Source organism: Babylonia areolata, chromosome 26, assembly GCF_041734735.1.
Source record: "Babylonia areolata isolate BAREFJ2019XMU chromosome 26, ASM4173473v1, whole genome shotgun sequence".
Classification (NCBI taxonomy): domain Eukaryota; kingdom Metazoa; phylum Mollusca; class Gastropoda; order Neogastropoda; family Buccinidae; genus Babylonia; species Babylonia areolata.
In genome coordinates, this window is record NC_134901.1 from 37,095,472 (window position 1) to 37,111,093 (window position 15,622).

Genomic DNA, 15,622 nt, shown 5'->3' on the forward strand with positions numbered 1-15,622 from the left:
AATAGTAATAATAATAATACCAGAATCCTGTTACACTAATCCACTGCGTACGGGGCACGGGGATGGGTGCTTGTATACCATTTTACTTGTCCCAGTACACCAATGGGCGCGCGATGCGGACCCCGACGCACACCCGGGAAAGAAAGAAAAGGGGACGGGTGGTTCAAAGCAAAGCCACGAACTGACCATGATGCTAAGACACAATCCTGTCCCCCCTGGTACATCTTATTGTTAGTATTTTCACACATTGCACATTCTTCCTTTTGTAATTGTAGCTCATAGATTTTAGATCAGAATATTTGGTAGGATATACTGATATATTGATTTATTAAAATGTATGTGGCACCGCCAGAGGATGGCATATACCCCTTTGATGCTGTCTTTGTCATCACCAGCATCATATTTGTGGCATTTGCCATTATCATGTCCATCATTGTCACCATTCTCTTTCTTCTTGTTCTTCTTTGTCCTCCAGTTGCTGTTTTTTTGTGGGTTTTTTTTTCCACATCTTTCTGCTTAATCTTGTACTTTTTCTTCCTCCACCTGTCTTCCTCGTTATACATCATATGCCAGTAATAATGATGATGACTGGTTCATGGAGAATGTGTATGGATGGTTTCAGGTGAGGACTCTAATGTGACCATTTCGGGAGCAAACTTTGTGAACATCAGCCAGTCTGAAAGCGACAAAGGTTGGTATAGTGTGTACAAGTAAGTCTGGCAGGACAGCAACAGGCCTTACAAGCACTAAGATTTATATTAACATATATGTTAGATGTGGATGGGTAGGAAGTCAGAGGGAAAGTCACAGACTGATTTTCAGTGTGTTGCATGAATATGGTCATGGAATCATGCAAATACACAAATACACATGTTCATGCACACTCAAACATGCATACACACTGTCTCTCACATACCTGTAAACACACACACACACATGTTCATATCTCATGTAAACACATACAGTTAGAACGTGTCTGATACACATACACAAACAATGGTCAGGTGTGTCTTTCACATGTGATGGAAGACATAGTGCAAGGAGCTTTAGCCAGTGGTCCACCAGTATGAACGGGCATTCAGTAGGTACATTTAGTGATTTATACAGTGTGCTATTCACTCCAGAGACTGTAGGGTACCCAGATTGGTTGTCTTTGCCCTTGGTAAGTCATAAAGGCAGGGATCTTGATCTTTGCAGATCAGCGAGCCTCCACATATGGCAGTCATTATCAGGACAGTTATCTGCATGCAGCATTCCAAATTATAAGAACGGAGCATTTCAAAGTAGTTTGACATGGCAGCAGTGTATGAACCAGGGCACTTCTGAATGTTCTCATAGTGGACTCTTATTAACAAGTTTTCTCAGTTCTCAAAGTATCACGTGACCACTCTGGCTCAAATTCTGCCATCTGGCAGCGTCTGTGCAGGATTCCTTGCAACAGCACACAGTAATTTCGTCTGAGTTTGAAAGCAGTTTCTGCATCTTGTTATTAAGAGAGCCCTGAGAGGAGGGGGATAGAAAAGGGACAGGACAATTGCATTTCTTTTTCAGTCGGGTGCTTAAAAATTGAGGGCAAGAGACACAGAGTTCTAGTTTTGATACAGTTGAATCCAAGGCCTATCAGTTGAGCTTACCATATTCAGAATGGCTGGAGGTGCTGAGATACGACTGGCTGCTGCTGTGGGATGGAAAAGGCAATGTGGTGAAAATGTGGGGGGTAGATCTTTGGGTGGATCCACTTCAAGTTGGATACGTTGTTTGTCACAAAACACTGCTATGGGTATTTTATCAAAACAATGAAAGGAACAAAACGTCTTGTGTTTGACCAAAGAATAGTTGGTTTTTGAACATTTTTCATTCCGTCACAAGTTGGCATTTTATATTTGGTCTGATATGTTCTCCACACGTCAGTGAGCTGTACAGTATCACACAGAGCATGTTTAATCCATACTTAAAAAGCATCGTCTGTACAAAATATTCTTTCATTCGTTTATTCACTGCCGTCTTCTGCTGCTCCTTCTCTGGCCCCCTTCTGCAGACCTGCAGTCGTTCCCCTGCCAGAGCAACAAGATCATTGACGTGGAGGAAGGAGCGGTGGTGGGCCTGGTCTGCGACATCTCCAACAATTTGTGGTACAGGCACAGACAGCTGACCTGGACCGTGTACAATCCTCGCGCTGTCCAGGTGGCCACGTGCAACACGTCGCACTGCACCATGCTTGGGAAACAGAGCTCCACCGCTGCTGCTGTCGACAGGCAGATGCTGGCCATTCGACCCAACAGCACCCAAAGTGTGCTGTACGTCAACACTGGCGCCTACAGCAGCAGCTTGACCAAGTTCGCCTGTGCCTGGTCTTACCGGTCACACTACTGCAGGATCCGTTCTGTGTGTGAGTGGTTTATGTCTGGTGTCTGTTAGTCTGTCCGTCAGTCTGTATCTGCGTGTTTATCTATCTGTTCGATTATCTGTCTAGCTCTGTACCCTCTGTTGCTGTGTCTGTCAGTCAGTCTCTTTGTATCTATTGATCTGTCTAACTTACATGTCTAGCTCTATATCCTCTGCCTCTGTGTCTGTCTGTCAGTCTGTCTGTATATGTGTGTCTAATCTGCGTATATAGCTCTGTGCTTTCTGTCTTTCTACATCACTTACTCACCCTCCTCAGTGTCTGTGTGCCTATGTATATACATACACGCCTATGTATTATTCATGTATGTGGTGGTGGGATAGAGGTGGGGTAGCAGGAGGGGAACAAGTTGTGGGTGTAATAAAGAAAGTAGACATGTGAAATGGTTTGCAGCATGGCCTGCGAAGTGGAGGGACATGGGTTTGAATCCCATCAGAGGCATACCAGTGTTAGATTTTTGTCTTGGGGGTTGACCCCTGCCTTGACGGGCGCCATAGCCGAATGGTTAAAGCGTTGGACTTTCGATCTGAGGGTCTCAGGTTCGAATCACGGTGACGGCGCCTGGTGGGTAAAGGGTGGAGATTTTTACGATCTCCCAGGTCAACATGTGCAGACCTGCCAGTGCCTGAATCCCTTTTGTGTGTATGCGCAAGCATAAGATCAAATACGCACGTTAAAGATCCTGTAATCCATGTCAGTGTTCGGTGGGTTATGGAAACAAGAACATACCCAGCATGCACACCCCCTAAAACGGAGTATGGCTGCCTACATGGTGGGGTAAAAAAGGTCATACACGTAAAAAGCCCACTCGTGTATATACGAGTGAACGTGGGAGTTGAAACCCATGAACGCAGAAGAAGACCCCTGCCTTGAGTTTAGTGAGTTGTCGCTCAGATGGAAAGAATTGGGCCACACGGTTCAGTGCATTCCACTGCATGGGTGTGTCTGTGGGAGTGTGGCTCAAATTTACTGACAGATTTCCTGACCTCCACAGGGGGTGTCTGTGGTGACATCGTACTTAAGCGACTCAAAAAGGGCCTCCAGTACAGTGTGCATTTAAGCAACAGTCATTGTGATGACATGCTGTGGCAGCAACATCTGAAGTAATAAATCAGATTTCTGATAAACACACACCTGTCCCTCCACACTCACTTTCCCACATGTTACTGTGCAAAGCATAAGAATTAAGATATTTGTGAATTTGCTTGTAAACAAAATTATAATATATGGCATCAGTCTGTAACAAATACGAACAGCAAACCAAAATCACTTAAATATGGGACTATAAAGTTTAATTATAAAGGTGCATGAAATTGCATTGGGAGTACAAAGTCATGATTTTTCCCAAATAAATGATTTTTGTTGGAAATGAGACTGAATTCTATGCCTCATCATGCTGACAATATTTACATGACCTATATTTTTCTCTAATCGCCTTGATAGCTGGAGAACACAGAACTTGCACTGTGTACATATACTGTGTCATACTCATCTTTGTCACGTAATGGACAAATCATTATCAGATTCTCAGTATTGATAACAATGTGCAGCTAAATCTGATACACCAAGCTAATTTTTTCATTTTTATTTTGGACATTAAAATAACTGTCTACGTGAAACATGAAGTACAGTTCAGAGAGAAAGAGATGGGTATGTCACTGTTACAGGATGTTGCTGTAATGGGATGTCACTGTGTATACGTGTAACTTTACAGGACTCAACAAACTGGATGTTGCTCTGATGGAAGTATCAGTATCAGTATCAGTAGCTCAAGGAGGCATCACTGTGTTCGGTCAAATCCATATACGCTACACCACATCTGCCAAGCAGATGCCTGACCAGCAGCGTAACCCAGAATGGTTAGTCAGGCCTTGAGAGAAAAATAAAATAAAATAAAATAAAATAACAAAAATTGAAATTGGAAAAGTTGTGTAAGTTGAATTAAGCCAAGACTGGACGGCACTGGGATAGATTATGAAAAGAAGCGTAGGGTACAGCATTGTCAGATGGTCCCAAACCTCCCAAACAGTGTAGGGTCAAACTTTCAACCTATGATACATCAGTATATGATGCTAACGCTTTGTGATGGATCATGAAAGGAAGCGTAGGGTACAGGGTTGTCAGGTGGTCCCAAACCTCCCAAACAGTCCAGGTTCAAACTTTCAACATACCACACATCAGTACATGACCCTAACTAAATGCCACAATAGCTGGTAAATGTGTAAAACTTACTAAAAACACATTGTATTTATGTATATTTGTTTATTTACTTTTTTAAACATAATTTTACTTTGCATTGATATTTCTTTTAAGTTTTAAGTTTCTTTGCTTTTTAGATGCATCTTCACCCACAAACTGCCGTTTTGATTTCGACACGGATGCTGTCAATGTAACGGGACAGTGTGACATACCCAAAATGTACACCAGTGATGGTACCTATAAATGCCAGTGGATTGAGCAGTACCAAGAACAGGTAAATAGTGTGTGTGAGTGCATGTGTGTGTGTTTGTTGTGTGTGTGCATGCATGTATGTATGTATGTGTGTGTGTGTGTGTTTGTGTGGGAGTCTGTTTGTGTGTCTCTGTGTATGTCTGAATGTGTGTCTGTATCTCTGTGTGTGTCAGTGTGTGAGTGAGTGCTGAAGAATCATTGACTACACTGAAGTCAGCATGGAGTTAAAATATTTTTCGTTTGTTCTTCAGCTGCTTCAAAAAAAAAAAAAAAGAAGGAATTAATGAAATCTGATTATTGAATTAATTATGTTTCTTCTTCTTCTTCATTGCTGATGGACTACAACTCCTAAGTTCATTTGTATGCATGAGTGGGCTTTTATGCGTGTAACTGTTTTTACCCCTGCCATGTCGGTATTCATACTCATTTTCGGTGGGAGGGTTGTACACGGTATGTTCTTTTTTTCATAACCCACAGAATGCTGACAGTGATTACGGAACTTTAACTTGCGTATTTGATCTCCTGCATGTATATACAGACTAAGGGGTTCAGGCACTAGCAGGTCTGCTCATCTGTTGACCTGGGAGATCAGAAAAATCTCCACCCATTACCTACTAGGTGCCTTGACCGAGTTTCAAACCCGAGACCCTCAGATCGAAAGTCCATGACTTTAATCACTCGGAAATTTCACACATCTTATGTTTTAATCTCAAATCTTTTTTGTCCACTGTGCAGTCCGTAAGCTGCTTCTGCCATAGAAGAGGAAAGGGCATTCACAATTACCTTGAATGACTACAGCAACAGATTTTTGGATAATAAGAATTCCGAAATACACAGATGGTATGTTCTGTAGCTTTCTCAGCATATTTCAGTCTGTCAGATCCTTTGAAATAAATTATTCGTTTTGCTTTTAATCACTCCTTGCATTTTAAGTTAATTTTGTAGGTTTTTTTATATATTTTTTAATGTTGCTGTTTGCAGACAGAAAGAACTATCGATGGAACTTTTGACCTGACCTCCTTCACAGACAATGGTCGTACTTTCAAGAAGGGAACATGTTCTTTCACAACGCCACTGTTTGAGCTGAACGGAATGTTCACATACCGCATTGATCCCCAGCCTGGCCACCAAGAGTACATTGCATCTGTAGACGTGGGTGAGTTCAGTGCTGCAGAATGATCAGGATTTTGTACATGCTTTCATGATCTTTCTTCTTGCTAGTCCATCATAGTCTGAAGACACAGTTTGTTCTCAGCAATGAGAGTGCAAGTGGCTCCGCAGTCCAAGACTGGAAGCACACAGGCACTTCAGGGGTGACAACAATAGTCTGCTGTCTGGAATTTGGTGGACGCTGCTCTTTGACATGAACTTGTTCCTTGCAGGAGCGAGAAGTCGCTTGTCCTCATCAAAGGCAGCTGTCGCTATGGTAATGAGTGACCTCCATGCTGGTCTGTTTACGACAGAAACTTGGAGCTGGTGTTGTTGAATGTTAGTCCATGTTACTTTTGTGATGATTAGATTGAAATGTGACAGTTATGAATGGTATTGATGTGATGAGAAGTACAGTTCATGCAGGTAGAAATGTCAGTTGAAATGCGTCCTTCCTGAAGTGAGGACTGTTGTGAAAGGAGGAAGCATGGGTCTGGGTTCGAATCCTGCTCTCACCCCTTCTCCCAAGTTTGACTGGAAAATCGAACTGAGCGTCTAGTCATTCAGATGAGACGATAAACTGAGGTCCCGTGTGCAGCACTCACTTGGCGCACTGAAAGAGAACCCATGGCAAGGAGAGTGTTGTCCTCTGGCAAAATTCTGTCAAAGAAATCCGCTCTGATAGGCACACAAACATATATATGCATGCACTCACGGCCTGACTCAGTGCGTAGGGTTATGCTGTTTGTCAGGCGTCTGCCTAGCAGATGTGATGTTGCGTGTATGGGTTTGTCTGAACGCAGTGACACACCCCCTTGAGAAATTGAAACTGTGAAATCTGCTGTGTGTGCTTCGCAGTGGTTGCGGGTGGAACCTCCAGTCTGACCATCTCTGGCAGTGGCCATGTGGACTCCCACATCACTCATAATGTCACAGGTGAGGAGATGGATTTCACTGCTTCTTTTTCAGTGTTTCATTCAGCCTGGCCTTCTGGCTGTTTTGTGTCCTGGAGTTTCTCTTTCCCTTTGGCTTTCAGCTTTGTCACAGTCACTGGCTCTGGCTCTCTCTGTCTCTCCTTGTGTCTTTTTGACTCACTTGTGTAAACAAAGTGAGTCTATGTTTTAACCCGGTGTTCGGTTGTCTGTGTGTGTGTCTGTGTGTCTGTGTGTCCGTGGTAAACTTTAACATTGACATTTTCTCTGTAAATACTTTGTCAGTTGACACCAAATTAGGCATAAAAATAGGAAAAATTCAGTTCTTTCCAGTGATCTTGTTTAAAACAATATTGCAGCTCTGGGATGGGCACAAAAAAAAAAGAAAGAAAAAAAGAAGCCTAATTATATGCAAACTACATTTACTGTTATATCTATATTTTTTGTATTCTCTAAACTTGGCACTTTGATCTGATATTCTGACCCAACAACAAGAGCAGTCATTATTATCATTTTTTGTTCATAGAAGTTTTATTTATTTTGCAAATGTTTTGGTGCAGATAGTAAAAAAGGGAAATTATTCTGTAATTAATGCTAGGGGACTTAATTCACTTTAAACTGATCTTTCTCATCTTAAACATTACATTTTGAAATTATACTCAGGACACAAAAAGCTTGGATTTTTTAAAAGTGTATCACAAGTGAGTCTTGAAGGCCTTGCCTCTCTTGTTTCAATCTTATGTCAAAACACTGACAGGTGTTCAACCCTGAAATGGCCCCTTTGTGGTTAGCTGGGTGATAAGCAGCTTGGTTTGATTTGATTTGACTCTGCATGTGTTCATGTGTGTGTGTGTGTGTGTGTGTGTGTGTGTGTGCATATATGTGTGTTTGTCTGTCTGTGTGTATTTGTGTGTGTGTATGTGTGTGTGTGTGTGTGTGTGTGAGTGTATACGCACAGGAAATGAATGATGAGCGCCCAGTGGCAGCCATCAGTTGGCTCTACCCAGCCTGTTGTGCAAATGACCTCGTGTTTGTAAAGCGCTGTGAACTTGGTCTCTGACCGAGGATAGGCGCTACATAAGTATCCATATCAATCAGTATCAATCAATGTACAGCACAAACCTGTGCAGAAAATCATAATCAGATGACATATATGCCACCCACCAGAGAAATCCCTGCACGCTTGTACAGCATACTGCTGTGCTTGTGCCTCTCTTTCAAACCAGGCATACTCATGGTTTTCTCTTCCAAACCAAAACATACAATTTTATGTGTGGTTTCTCTTACAAACCAGATATTCAGTGTTTCTTTTACAAACCAGATACACGGTTATACAAGTGCTTTCTCACAGCAACCTGACACGCATAGATCTATAGAACAGAATAGATTATGTCTTTATCACCAAGTGTACCAGGATCACAGGAAATATTGAGAAGGGGGTGAGGGGGATAGTGCATAAAAAGGCACAACATGAATTGGAAATCATATACAAGCACAAATACAACAGGATTTCAGCCATGTGGTTGCCTTTTGAACCAGACATACAGGTATACAAGGGGTTTCTGTTACCAACTAGATAAACATATGTACATCTGGTTTCTGTTAAACCCCCCCCCAAAAAAAAACATACAGTTGCGCACGTTTTTTCTTGGCAACCAGACATACAGGTATACAAGTGGCTTCTGTTACAAACCAGACATGCAGTTGTACACATGATCTCTCTTACCAACCAAATGTATTGATACACAAGTGGTTTCTGTTACAAACCAGACATTCAGTTGTACACATGATTTACCAATCAGATATACTGATATCCCATACCAACCACACATGCAGTTAAACACAAGATTTCTCTTACCAACCAGACATACTGGTCACTCTTACCAGGCATACAGTTGTACACATGGTTTCTCATACAAACCAAGCATACAGGTATACATGTGTAGTATCAACCAGACATACAGCTGTACACTTGGTTTCTCTTACCAGTCAGACATACTGGTTTCTCTTACGAACCAGACATACAATTACACAAATGGTTTCTGTAACAAACCATATATACATTTATACAAGTGGTTTCTGTTACAAACCAGACATGCAGGTGTAAATGTGGTTTCTCTCACCAACCAGACATACAGGTGTACATGTGGTTTCTCTCACCAACCAGACATGCAGGAGTACATGTGGTTTCTCTCACCAACCAGACATGCAGGTGTACATGTGGTTTCTCTCACCAACCAGACATATAGTTGTACATGTGGTTTCTCTCACCAACCAGACATACAGGTGTACATGTGGTTTCTCTCACCAACCAGACATACAGGTGTACATGTGGTTTCTCTCACCAACCAGACATACAGGTGTACATGTGGTTTCTCTCACCAACCAGACATACAGGTGTACATGTGGTTTCTCTCACCAACCAGACATACAGGTGTACATGTGGTTTCTCTTACCAACCAGACATACAGGTGTACATGTGGTTTCTTGTACCAACCAGACATACAGGTGTACATGTGGTTTCTCTCACCAACCAGACATACAGGTGTACATGTGGTTTCTCTCACCAACCAGACATACAGGTGTACATGTGGTTTCTCTTACCAACCAGACGTACAGGTGTACATGTGGTTTCTCTCACCAACCAGACATACAGGTGTACATGTGGTTTCTTGTACCAACCAGACATACAGGTGTACATGTGGTTTCTCTCACCAACCAGACATGCAGGAGTACATGTGGTTTCTCTCACCAACCAGACATACAGGTGTACATGTGGTTTCTCTCACCAACCAGACATACAGGTGTACATGTGGTTTCTCTTACCAACCAGACATACAGGTGTACATGTGGTTTCTCTCACCAACCAGACATACAGTTCTTCATGTGGTTTCTCTCACCAACCAGACATACAGGTGTACATGTGGTTTCTCTTACCAACCAGACATACAGGTGTACATGTTGTTTCTCTCATCAACCAGACATAACAGTTATACATGTGGTTTCTCTCACCAACCACACATGCAGTTATACATGTAGTTTCTTGTACCAACCAGACATACAGGTGTACATGTAGTTTCTCTTACCAACCAGACATACAGTTGTACATGTGGTTTCTCTTACCAACCAGACATACAGTTGTACATGTGGTTTCTCTTACCAACCAGACATACAGGTGTACATGTGGTTTCTCTCACCAACCAGAAATACAGGTGTACATGTGGTTTCTCTCAGCAACCAGACATACAGGTGTACATGTGGTTTCTCTCACCAACCAGACATACAGGTGTACATGTGGTTTCTTGTACCAACCAGACATACAGGTGTACATGTGGTTTCTCTCACCAACCAGACATACAGTTCTTCATGTGGTTTCTCTCACCAACCAGACATACAGGTGTACATGTGGTTTCTCTTACCAACCAGACATACAGGTGTACATGTGGTTTCTCTTACCAACCAGACATACAGGTGTACATGTGGTTTCTCTCACCAACCAGACATACAGGTGTACATGTTGTTTCTCTCACCAACCAGACATGCAGGTGTACATGTGGTTTCTCTCACCAACCAGACATACAGGTGTACATGTGGTTTCTCTCACCAACCAGACATACAGGTGTACATGTGGTTTCTCTCACCAACCAGACATACAGGTGTACATGTGGTTTCTCTCACCAACCAGACATACAGTTCTTCATGTGGTTTCTCTCACCAACCAGACATACAGGTGTACATGTGGTTTCTCTCACCAACCACACATGCAGTTATACATGTAGTTTCTTGTACCAACCAGACATACAGGTGTACATGTAGTTTCTCTTACCAACCAGACATACAGTTATACATGTGGTTTCTCTCACCAACCAGACATACAGGTGTACATGTAGTTTCTCTTACCAACCAGACATACAGGTGTACATGTGGTTTCTCTCACCAACCAGACATACAGGTGTACATGTGGTTTCTCTCACCAACCAGACATACAGGTGTACATGTGGTTTCTCTTACCAACCAGACATACAGGTGTACATGTGGTTTCTCTCACCAACCAGACATACAGGTGTACATGTGGTTTCTTGTACCAACCAGACATACAGGTGTACATGTGGTTTCTCTCACCAACCAGACATACAGTTCTTCATGTGGTTTCTCTCACCAACCAGACATACAGGTGTACATGTGGTTTCTCTCACCAACCAGACATACAGGTGTACATGTGGTTTCTCTTACCAACCAGACATACAGGTGTACATGTGGTTTCTCTCACCAACCAGACATACAGGTGTACATGTTGTTTCTCTCACCAACCAGACATGCAGGTGTACATGTGGTTTCTCTCACCAACCAGACATACAGGTGTACATGTGGTTTCTCTAACCAACCAGACATACAGGTGTACATGTGGTTTCTCTCACCAACCAGACATACAGGTGTACATGTGGTTTCTCTCACCAACCAGACATACAGGTGTACATGTGGTTTCTCTCACCAACCAGACATACAGGTGTACATGTGGTTTCTCTCACCAACCAGACATGCAGGTGTACACGTGCAGTGGAAACACCCAGGAGGTGTCCTTCGGGGCCCGGATAGGGCTTGTGTGCCCCAGCACGTCGATGGATGTGCGCTGGAGCGTCAGCTACCGGCGCTACGAACAGGTGGCAACTTGCAACGCCACGCAGTGCACCATGCAGAAGGGCACCTTCAGCAGTCACGTGCTGGTGACGCGGCAAAACGACACCACCAGCGCCCTCTACGTTAGTATGGCGGCCTTTGAGGATCAGGACTTCAGGGTCACCTGTAACACACGTTCCAGATACACGTGCACCTTGCGGGCAGTCTGTAAGGTTACAGGTTTTTGTTGGTGCATGTGTGTGTGTTCGCGGGGAGGCGGGAGGGGGGCAGGGGGGTAGGGTTGGGTTTGGAGTGTGATGAGCGTTGTTTCGAGAATGTTGAGAAGGTGGAGGTGAAAGTGAAGATTTGTCAGATTTCTAGGGTCACCTGTAACATGCGTTCAGTATACACCTGCACCTTGCGAGAAGTCTGCAAGGCTATAGGTTTCTGTTGGTGTGTGTGTGTGTCCAGGGGGAGGGGGGGGTGCAGAGGGGGGGGGGGAGGGTAGTAGGGTAGGGTTTGGAGTGTGATGAGCGTTGTTTTGAGAATATTGAGAAGGTGGAGGTGAAAGTGAAGATTTGTCAGATTTCTAGGGTCACCTGCAACACTCGTGCAGTGAACACCTGCACCCTGCAGGCAGTCGGTAAGGTTACAGGTTTTTGTTGGGGGAAGGGGTGGGGGTTAGGGTATGGAGTGTGATTTGTGTTATTTCAAAAACGTTGAGAAGGTAGAGGTTAAGGTTTTTTGGTTTTTGTTTTGGTTGGTTGTGATTTGTTTTGTTTTCTTTTGAGGTTGTGTGTCTGTGTGTCTGTGTGTCTTTGTGTGTGTGTTGTAAGGTGGAGGCAAATTTTTGTTTTTGATTCTATGGTTGTTGTGTTTGTTTTCTTTGGATGTGTGTGTGTGTGTGTGTGTTTGTGTGTGTGTGTGTGTGTGTGTGTGTGTGTGTGTGTGTGTGTGGTGTATGTATGTGTGTGCATGTGTGTGTGTGTGTGTTGTAAGGTGGAGGTAGAGTGATAATTTGTCAGAGTTTTTGTTTTGTTTTTGTTTCTCTGGTTGTGTTTGTTTTCTTTGGATGTTGTGTGGTGTGTGTGTGTGTGTGTGGTGTGTGTGTGTGTGTGTGTGTATGGTGTGTGTGTGTTTGTGTATGTATGTGTGTGTGTGTGCACATGTGTGTGTGTTTGTCTGTGTGTGTTGTATATGCTTGTTTGTGTGTACAGAGAGTATGTATGTCGTTGAAAGAAAGTAACAACTTGTCTTGGAATCTGCCCTGAACTTGTGTTCAGAACATGGTCAGCTACAAAAAAAAGTTTGACATAGAACTTCACATTTCTACCTGTCTGAGGAAAGTTTTTGTATGAAATGAAAGTTTACACAGAACACGCGCTATTTTTTTTGTTTTAAACTTTTTGTTAACGTTATTAATTGAAAGTACTGTATGCATCTATGTGTGCTTGTGCATGTGCGTGTGCATGTGTGTGTGTGTGTGTGTGTGTGTGTGTGTGTGTGTGTGCATGATCATGTGCGTTTTTGCCCATGTGGGTGGGGTGCTTGTGTGCATTTGTGTGCTTTCAGATGTATCACCACCTTCAAACTGTCAGCTTCACATAAACGCTGACAACATGACTGTGTGGGGAAACTGTTACTTTGCAAAAATCTACTCACCCAATAAATATTACACCTGCAACTTCATTTACCAGAGTAGGAATGAGGTAAGAACCAAACACCAACAGAATAATAGTTGGCTAGAGTGAGACTCACAAATGAAGAAAGTCAAGTGAAATTAACATCTGAACAAAAATATAAGGAAAGAGCTGACAATTAAGTGACAATGCACTCTAGACAGTTATGAAAAAAAAGAAAAGAAAAAAGACAGAATTATGTAGTAGACATTACTGTACGATGCAGCACCAAATAACACACTGTTATGCTTCACTATACAACACACACCACTCAAGTGTATTGCAAGGGAGTGTCGTGCAGGCACTGTCACACACACACACACACACACACACACACAATGCACAAACTCACACCCATACTCACTCTCACACTTACTCACTCACTCTCTCTGTGTCTCTCTCTCACACACACACACACGTGCGCACACATGCATGCACACGCACACACACACACATACACACTCTCTCTCTCTCTCTGTCTCTCTCTCACACACACACACATACACAAATGCACAAACTCACACTCATTCTCACAGTCACACACACACTTTCTCTCTCTGTCTCACACATGCACACTCACATGCACGCACACACACACACACACACACACACACACACGCACACTCACTCTCTCACATACACACACACACACACACACACTCACTCTCTCACATACACACACACACATACACACACACTCACAGTGTGTAGAAAGGAGAGAGATTGAGAGAATATTGATACTCAAACACACTTGACTTTTCTTCTCTTTTTCTTTCAGACAAGAACTCTGAGCTCGTTATCACTTCCGACGACCTCTTTCTATGACCCTGACATGCGCAAGACATTCCAGAAGGGGCTGTGTTCTTTCTCGTCCACCTTTTTCTTCATCCCTGGCGCATTCAACCTGAGTCTCAGCATCTCTACCGGCTCCCAGGTCCACCTTGCGGATGTCAAGATAGGTAAAGATCTGGTGACATTTTGCTATGAATGGAGTCGCAATCACAGCTTGTGGTGATTTGGGTCTTTAGGGCTCTTTCACTGCTTGATGGTGATGATGATTAAAATCATGGTGGTGGTGATAGATAGACATCATAATGATGGTGATGAATGATGGATAGCCCCTGTAAATGGAGTATGGCTGCCTGAATGGAGGGATAAGTACACAAAAAATCATAGAAACAATTGTTTGGGAGTCTCAGCCCAAAGAATGTTTATGTGACAGTGATGAGGTCCTGATTATCATGCCAGCTGTTTTGGAGAAAGTTAACTCAGATGATACGTTAAGATTGATTGACTGCATTAATTTTGAGTGACTATTCTGATGCCAAGTGTTCAGTTCATGTACTTCTTGATGATGATGACAAGGATGATGAGGGTCAGTCTGATGAGGCATTCGACAGAGCGATCATCTAATTTTCAGTGGTGCTAGCTGTATCAATTTCATTTATTTTTGTTACAGCCAGTCGCAGTTTGTTCTTCTTCTTCTTCCTCGTTCGCCTCCCATTAGATGAGCTGCCCGGTGTCCTCGATGAAGGCTGCCGTCCATCGCAGCTCCTCCAGGGTGCTGTACAGTTTGGCTTCTACTGCTGTCGGTGTTGGCCAGTACTTCCTCCTGGATGCTGCATGCGTCCTACAGTCTTGAAGGATGTGGTTGGTTGTCCCTCACCACAAGGGCACTCTCCACTCTGTCCAATGCCAAATTTTGTGTGTATGTGGTGGAGCAGGCGGTTGTGTCCAGTCCTCAGGCGGAAGATCTTGACCTGTTCCCATTGATCCAGCAAATGGTATCTGTCTTCTGGGTTATATTTGGGGTGCTGGAGGCGCCACTTTATTCCTTGCTGTGCCTTGATGATTGTCTTGATTTCATCGTATCACACCAGTTTGTTGGCCTGCTCCTTCTGTGCACCGTCTTTTGCCAGAATGTTCTGCAGTTTGTTCTGATTTCACGCCAGTGTCAGAATTGTTCAGACAAGTGCATTTTTGGCAAGCCAGGGTCACCCACCTGCTATCTTGGTGTGTCAGCCTCTTGGTAGTTTGGCGACACACATGATGTGCTGAGCACAGGTTGGGGCATGGAGTCACACTGCCAGTCTCAGGTAATGAAGCAGAGCCAAAGCCAGACCCTTGTGCATTTACACTGACCTCGAGTTGAACAGACCAGTCAGCTGACTTGTTCGCCCAAACAGGAAAAGACGTGACTTTTTTTCCCCCAAGTGGAAAAATGATGAACATATGCTGATGTGACTGAGGGACTTAATTTTTTCAACAAAAAGGTTCGAGATGGTCCCCCAAAATGTCCACATTATTCTTATAGAGAGTTGAGAGAGAGTGGCATTTCTGGATTTAAGTATGAATAATGGTGCCGGATGTATTGAAGATGGCAGATAATT

General features: G+C 43.3%; 1 protein-coding gene across 2 annotated transcripts in view; it reads left to right on the forward strand.

Moving 5' to 3' along the window:
• The window catches only part of LOC143300432 (uncharacterized), a 59,577-nt gene that overhangs the window by 13,880 nt on the left and 30,075 nt on the right, over positions 1-15,622 (forward strand). For both annotated transcript variants that reach the window (XM_076614084.1, XM_076614085.1), the window contains exons 5-12: positions 623-691; positions 2,039-2,389; positions 4,741-4,877; positions 5,837-6,011; positions 6,863-6,940; positions 11,473-11,781; positions 13,126-13,262; positions 14,011-14,191. In XM_076614084.1, the coding sequence (XP_076470199.1) occupies positions 623-691; positions 2,039-2,389; positions 4,741-4,877; positions 5,837-6,011; positions 6,863-6,940; positions 11,473-11,781; positions 13,126-13,262; positions 14,011-14,191 (1,437 nt within the window). The remainder of the gene's footprint in view (positions 1-622; positions 692-2,038; positions 2,390-4,740; positions 4,878-5,836; positions 6,012-6,862; positions 6,941-11,472; positions 11,782-13,125; positions 13,263-14,010; positions 14,192-15,622) is intronic.